Raw genomic sequence first — 7,786 nt, 5'->3', positions numbered from 1 at the left:
CCGCACACAAGCTTACGCGAACGCGTGCACGCGCACAGTCATTCGAGCTGCACGCCCCATATCACTGCGGAGTAGAGCGAAGCACGACGGGATATGTAGTTAATCACGCAGAACCTTGTTCGACGTTTTATTTATTTAATTTATTTATTATACGCGTACTTATTTGTCTCCTAAACAATATATAACAAAGTTGCAAAAAGTGTTTTGAATGTAACATTAATCAGTCATAGTAAGTATACTTACCACAAAATAACACACTAGAATATTGCTGTGTTATTTTGTGGTATATTTCGAGACTTTTATAAAGGAAAATACGTTGATTTGTCACAAAATTAATGTAGAATGAGGACGCGTAAAATTAATAATGCCACCGCGGTGTGGTTAAAATACGGCCCAACAACGACATCTAGTGACAGAATAGTAGAACACACGCTGACCTACACTTAACTAATGTTTTGAAAAGAGACAAAAATACTTTTTTTCCAGGTACACGTGCAGGTGACGTTTGGGAATTTTTCTTTTAAGAAAGAAAACACCCCCAAGAAATTTGCATTGTGTCAGATGTAAAGCAGAATGTTACAAACAGCATTACTATAAACGTTATTAAAAATGTTTTACAACTAAATAGTATCGTCATTAACTTCAAGAAAGGATACAAATAATTCACTGTTACTCGTTATGTCTATATTATTTTAAAATAAACATCGTGATGGAGTCAAATAAAAACATCCTGTGTTGAAAAGTTTGTTTCTACATTCATTTCCCTCTGCAATCCCATCATGTTCCTGTGTACATTATAAAATAATATTTGAATAATATAAAAGCAAAGCAACTTATGCAACCTAGTGTACTCGACAGATTTTCCTTCCGGTATTAAAAATTACCATCTGAGAAACTATGAATGTTTGTTTACCACTGTTATTCAAGCGGAGTGACATTATCCCTGAGGGCTTGTGTAGCTAAGTGAAGAATGTAGTGTGATATGGACAATTTTTGTGTTCAGACATGATTTATCAGTGAGTGCAAGGATCAACTGTGGAGTTACAGTACAGAATGAAGATAAATAGAATAAACGTAAATACTATGTACATTTTGATTAGCATGCTATAGCTGGTCAAATCAAAGCATCTGTGATGCTTGTTTTGCGAAATAGGACGTATCCAATAGTTCTTTTACTGGGCATACTAGGGAGTTGACATCTTGGTTTTCTTGAGTTAAACCCAATGTATCAATTTTTTTTTTTACAGTATTCATAGTTTCCACTGCATCTTAATCTCAGACATTTGTTTTATTGCCATGGTAGCACAGTAACATTAGCTTTTTGGATGAGTTTGTATGTAGTTTCTTTACCTGTCAAGTCTGTACTTGGCGGCGGTGACATACTCTGCATTCTTGGAGGAGTGTCTGAAGGGGAAGAAGGGGAAAAAGTTCGACTCAACACCAACTCGTGACATGCTAGTGTTATCATAATAAATGTGTGTGATGCTTGAGTTCAATATCATTGCGTGTAAGGTTTAAACCGGGTGAATTACCTTTTAATTCCGAAAAGGAGACGTTGGGAAACGCCCGTGAAAGCATAAGTACTTAATTATGACATCACTTGGCCTGACTCACAGCTGGGAGAGTCACCGCATCAGTTTCAAACTTGCCATGAAAAAGTGAATCACACCCAGAGAACGCCGCGGAAACTGGCGGCCATTTTGGGTCACCGGACATGTTTTCCTCATTGAAATTAACGAGAGGCCGAGCCTAAATGTCGAAGCAACTAGCCCAGTGCCGTTTGTCCTTTCGGTCCCTGTAAGACACGCCCACGCTCCATGTTAGCGAAAACTACCAATCGTATTTGAGTATACTCTTGAATGGCAGCAGTCTTAGCCAATCCAAAAGGTTTTTAACCGAATAGGGCGGTCAATTATATGTCTGTCATGTAGGGTGTCGCCGTGCTGACTGCTATTCCAGAGACGACGGCGGTCGTCTTACTTTAAGTTCCTAATCTCTCCGGGAAAGAAAAACCTCATCAACTTTGCAGTCAGTGCATTTGCTACACTTTCACCTTGAATTCCCATTCGAAGGTTTCTCGGTTGAGCTGGAAGCTGGGCACTGGAATGACGGGGTGTGCCGAGAATTTGAATTAGCTCGCCGTTAGTATGAAGAAAGAGTGAGTCGGGGTAGAGAGGAGCCATTTTGTCCCGACTGTGTGGGAGAAAAGAAAGTGGAAAAGAGGAATCGCGCGGGACGATCTCACGTTGTCGCAACCTTTTCTCTCGCTTTCAAGTGGGAAACAGTTGGACTTTTGGAATATCACTTCTCTGACGCGTTTTATTTTGTGGTGGTATTTAGCCAAGTAGCTTGCCAAAGCTAATCAACAAATCCCAGGTTGCAAACTGTCAAAACCGGGGCAGGTGGTCAGGTTGGCATCGGAACTGGCTTCAGACTCCACATAGGCGTGTTAGATTTGTTTTTTGTTTTTCTGTGTGTATCGGAGCGGGTACATACAGTTTTCAATGGCTAAGAAGACGTACGACCTGCTATTCAAGCTGCTTCTCATCGGAGATTCGGGCGTGGGAAAGACCTGTGTGCTGTTCCGCTTCTCTGACGATGCCTTCAACACAACCTTCATCTCCACCATAGGTAAGCAACCACAACAAATGCAGTATTGTCACGTCGATTCGCTTTTATTGACTCTGACTTGCAGGTTCGTTCGGTTAGCCATCGCGCTGTTAGCCTGCTCTGGACTGCCCAGGCCTGCGCTGGTTAGCCGGGAGACAAGTTGTGCAATTTTGAAAACTATTAAACTTAGATAACCCCGACTCGAGGTGACGGGGATATTAGAAACACGCCATAAAACTTGATTTGGTTAAGACTGACTATTAGGCAATGTATAATTAGGTAATCTGTCATTTGTGACATTGCAAGCTAACAAGGCTAGTGGGGGCAATCGCCATAAACATTTGAGCTGTCAGTATATTATATAAGGAGCAGTGACATCGTAGCTAATGCTTTATTATTTGCAGCGTATTAATTGTTATATGGACCTCTCTGGATTCCATTGTGGATTCCATTAGGTACAGATGACACATATTCATACTAAATTATCATGATTATCCCTCGGAATGTATCTCAATGGCAGATTCTGCTTTAAGGACATCTATGAATCTTTTATTAATGGTATTACACTGTTGATGCAACAAAATCTTTCAATATATCGTTATATAAGGAATGTGGTCGTATTAATTTATAATAAAGTACTGGAAAAGTATCTACTGGCTTTGTCCCAATACCAACAATTATACAATTGTCATGCCCATATTAGCTAAAGGTCTGCAATTGTGCGGAGACTTATTTTTACTGAGAAGAAAACATATCAATGAAGGTAATTTCCTTCACCATTAAAAGTCTTACAATTCTAGGAAACTGCACTCCCCTATCGGTTGGTAGTTGGAGCATCATATTGATGCCTATACAAACAGAAGGATTACAATGGCGGGTACACCTTGTTTATAAAACCCTGCATCTTTTTTCAAATCTACGCACTGGACTGAAACAGAAATTGGAGTGTCGTGTTTTGTTTAGTTGCGTGGCACAGATACAGCGGCACTTCTCAAAATACTCTCAGTGGAAAGCCCCCTTCGCTTTAGTAACTCATCCTTCTTTCCAGGCCCCTGAATAGCTGTCGGTCTTGTTCGGTAGAGTTTATTTATGTTTAATTAGATGCGGAACATTGTGCCTCCTTTAAAGTTGTGTCTGCACATACTGTAAAGCTTAAACAGTGCGTGTGCATTCTGTTGTTTTATTATTGATGTTGACCTGATCAATATCCTGAGCAACCGAAACAGATGCGGGCGCTGTACCAGTTTAGTTACTACGAGACCACGGATTTCCCCTTTGCCCTCGCTCGTGCGGTATGCTCGGTTTCTCGTATTTGGCCAAATTTGCACAACTTTTAGGATGTTTACATTTTGCCTCTTCCTCTACCCTGTTTTTTGTGAAACCCAACTATTTCCCTTCCGCCCTCTCCGGGGTGTGCTTAATACCGGATGAGTCACTCTTTGGCAGCCGCTCGCTTCATTATGGCGTGGCCCCGCCCCTCAAAGAGCACAGCTGTTTCTTGAACTTGTAAACCGAGCACAATCTTTTTTGCTTTAGCTGAAGTGACAGCTCCGTTCTTTGGAAAGGAAAACAACACTTCTGGGCCAAAAGTCATCGGCTGTCCCTCCTGTGGCTTCGCGACCCCTCCAGAAGAATAACACGCATCCGGAATTGAATTACTTGGCTAAATATTATGGTCACGGTCATACAGCGATTATGTCCACGTGTCATGTACCAAATCTGCCGCCATTTTTGAAACGGGTGGCTAAGTTTCATCAATGTGTTTTTTTTATAGGAATAGACTTCAAGATCAAAACTGTGGAACTACAAGGAAAGAAGATCAAATTACAGATCTGGTGAGTCACTGATTGCATAGGTGTAAGTAAACATACAATTTGGGTTCTTCCACCAAAATAGTGGCGTGAAAGCCAGGTTTGCGCCACATTGCTAACATCAGTTAGCCCTGACAATGCTTCTGTTAACATCACGAATGAAACGCATGTGCGTCACAGACAGGCGGTATAATTCTATGGCTTGCTTCACGAAAACGTATCGCGCATAATTAGGCCGAGCTGCTGTAGTTCAGGTCGGGAAGTGAAAAAGCAGAACTGTTTTTTGACATTTTTATGCATTTACTTTGCTTGACCTTTAACATTCCACTTAGGAGTGTTGTTTCAGTTCCCCACATTGCCCACATTGTCAAATAATGATACTAAATCGATGTATCATCACATGAACATTTTCCGGATCCTCTGCTTTTGGGTTGGACAATATTTCATCTCTCTATATCAAGTCTTATTTTTATATGAATATGCCATACATGTACAGCGGTACTTCTAACACACTACATGGTTCTGTGCGTTGCCAAAATGCACAATTGACATTTCGTGTATGAATAACGCCTTTGACCTCTTTTTAAGAGGTTGCAGTCATTCAAGACAAAATGCTAGTGTTGTCGAGATAAACCTGAGCACCCACATCTTCCGTTACATGTCTGTGTGGCTACAACAACAGAAAAAAAAGTCACACAATTTTCAGCTTTGTTCCGCTACTGTACTTGTAGACATCTTTTGAATGACTTTTGTTCATATTAAAACTTAGACTCTTGCGAGTTCAACCAAATGAAAGTCTCCAAAATATGTATTTTATTAGCTAGGATTTTCTTTGCAAGCCGTGATAGATGAATGTTGACAAATTTTCCATCTTTCAAGGGGAGCTAGTGTAGACGTGTGTGTGTGCGCGTGTGTGTGTGCGAGTTTCAACGTGACTTGTCAGATTACCACAGTGGGGTGAAGACATTATTGGAATGTGAAGCACCATTTATAATTGGTTCTCTTTTTTTTCCCCTCATTCTTGAGTGTTCTTTCTTGTAGGGCATAAAATGAATATGACTATTATCTGCCTCTAGTGTCCAGAGTTATTAAAGTACAATAAAGTGACGTAACTTCAGAGTGTGTAATAACATAGCGCTTAGAATTTTGTGTGTTGAATTGCTTGCTCTTTGCAGGAAGGAAATGGCTGTACTTGCCACACCTTGTGATTTTTTTTCACATCACACCCTCATAGAGCTGTTTACAATTTTATTAATCCATGTTATGTAATGAGTCTTATTCTAGTTGTTGTTATTAAGACTATGTCATCTGAATGTGTATTTACGCAGGGACACAGCAGGGCAGGAACGGTTCCACACCATCACCACCTCCTACTACAGAGGGGCCATGGGCATCATGCTGGTCTATGACATCACCAACGGCAAGAGCTTTGAGAACATCAGCAAGTGGTTGCGCAACATTGATGAGGTGAGACTTGCCGTGTTTAAGAAACTTTTTAAACCGCCTGTCACAGATTTGTATGGTCGTACTTTAACAAGTTCATGCTACAATTTGGGATTTTTTTAATGTTTGAAATAATTGAAGTTAACACTATTTTTATGTTTTCAGCATGCAAATGAGGATGTTGAGAGAATGCTACTAGGCAACAAGTGTGACATCGAGGACAAGAGGGTTGTACAAAAAGCCAAGGGGGAGCAGGTAAGACTTCAATAAGCATCAAAAAAACACCCCAAATCTGATCTGAAGGATTTGAATATAGTGAAACCCACCACCGGTATTTACGAGAATCAGTGCTACTTGATCTGTGCTCCACTCTGAAGATTGACTAAGCCATTTTATTTTTGGACAAGCACCCTTTTGAAGGTCAGCGGTCTTTCTCACTCGCTCTTCTTGTCGTCAACCCAGATTGCGAAGGAGCACAACATTAGGTTTTTTGAGACCAGCGCCAAGGCCAACATCAACATCGAGAAGGCCTTCCTCACGTTAGCGGAAGACATCCTCAGAAAGGTGAGTATCCTTCGGGGACTTTGGATTTTAAGATACTGTGACATTGCTCACTCCACCTCATATTAGACACACACCTTAATGATGCCATGTGTCTTCCAGACGCCTGTAAAGGAGCCCAACAGTGAAAATGTGGACATCATCAGCGGCGGCGGAGGGACGGGCTGGAAGAGCAAGTGCTGCAGTTGAACAACTCGCACCGACACACGCATTCACACGCACACACACACGTGCACGCACCACACCCTCTCTCTTTCTCTAACGTCTAACTCTCTTACCCTCTAACCCCTTCTCATGACTTTTTCTTGCACACTCACTCTTATCAGAATTAAACAATAAACCACTTCATTCGTCATTCAGCTAACCCACCCCCCCCATCCCTTCATCTTTTTCCACGCTCCACCTCATGAGCTCCGTTCATGTTTCTTGTCGTTTTGTTTTAAAGATTATTCTGGAAAAAAAAAAAAAGTTGAAAAGACAAGCTCATATTTGTAATATTTCCTTGGCCTGAGCTCAGCTCCCCCCCCCCCCCCCCCCCCCCCCCCCCCCCCCCAGCGGCCCTTTTTGGACACTCATCGTCTCCCCAAGTGTTTGCTCAATTACAATTGTTACCAAGTGACAGAGGTTGTGGCGAGCTCTTTTTGTAATGCGGGGATTTCTTTTGTCCTGTGCCTTATATGGAAGACAGGGGCGGGGCTGTGTCATGGGCGGAGCCACACCCACCCATTGAAATTACACTTTACTAAATCGTTGTCGGTTTGCGCTCCCCGTGCGGAGTCGAGCTGATGCAGAAGCGTTTGAATTTCTCCATCGGCCAAGAGAACGGCATTATATGTCCTGTTTTTCAATGTTTCATTTTTACCTTTATGATTTATTTGACAGATTTTGTTGTTGGTTTTCTTTTCCCAATTTGGGTTACTGTTTGTTTCCTGCATGCAGATTTCTTTGGGTTGGAAGCGTTTCTGTAACATTATGAGGTATGCCACTGGGTAACTTTGGGCGGGAGGTTCACAAGTTCTCTTTGGAAATTCAAACAGTTTTGCAGATCCATTAAAATAAGCTTGTTTAAGTTAACTTGTTTGTCTTTAGTGTCGTGTTAGTCTCATGTCTAATTTGACCTTGCAAACATAAATACAAGTCAAACATGATGTGTACTTACATACTAGTCCAGGAATGCAGATTAACATATCTCTACAACCCTTTTCACAATCAAATATTCTAACAGCAATAATTCAGTAATAGTTATTGTTGATTAATTTGTTTCAAGCCTGTCACTGACTTTTTCAACCGAACAAGTGGTTCAATTAGCATTCAACTGTCATGCGGGTTTAAAAAGAAATTAACCGCTGTTTAATAAAACA

The 7,786-nt window shown here is 41.2% G+C and overlaps 1 protein-coding gene across 1 annotated transcript; it reads left to right on the top strand.

The window, feature by feature from the left end:
* The first annotated feature begins 1,923 nt into the window (after positions 1 to 1,923).
* On the top strand, positions 1,924 to 7,499 carry rab10 (RAB10, member RAS oncogene family). The gene is made up of 6 exons (XM_088361064.1): positions 1,924 to 2,631; positions 4,385 to 4,445; positions 5,750 to 5,888; positions 6,030 to 6,119; positions 6,327 to 6,428; positions 6,528 to 7,499. The coding sequence occupies exons 1-6, from the start codon at positions 2,505 to 2,507 to the stop codon at positions 6,612 to 6,614; spliced, it is 606 nt and encodes a 201-aa protein (XP_088217190.1). The 5' UTR covers positions 1,924 to 2,504; the 3' UTR covers positions 6,615 to 7,499.
* Positions 7,500 to 7,786: the final 287 nt, after the last annotated feature.

The sequence above is a fragment of the Syngnathus floridae genome, chromosome 19 (genome assembly GCF_059516105.1).
Source record: "Syngnathus floridae isolate MCC-2025c chromosome 19, RoL_Sflo_1.0, whole genome shotgun sequence".
NCBI lineage: Eukaryota > Metazoa > Chordata > Actinopteri > Syngnathiformes > Syngnathidae > Syngnathus > Syngnathus floridae.
Note: the sequence above shows the minus strand (reverse complement) of the source record. Positions and strands in the feature narration are given on the sequence as shown.

Excerpts from the sequence above, each read along its gene's own strand:
- rab10 (XM_088361064.1), top strand. The coding sequence starts at position 2,505 with ATGGCTAAGAAGACGTACGACCTGCTATTCAAGCTGCTTCTCATCGGA. Across the intron at positions 5,889-6,029 it reads GGTTGCGCAACATTGATGAG|CATGCAAATGAGGATGTTGA; the intron begins GTGAGACTTGCC and ends TTATGTTTTCAG. Across the intron at positions 6,120-6,326 it reads AAAAAGCCAAGGGGGAGCAG|ATTGCGAAGGAGCACAACAT; the intron begins GTAAGACTTCAA and ends TCGTCAACCCAG.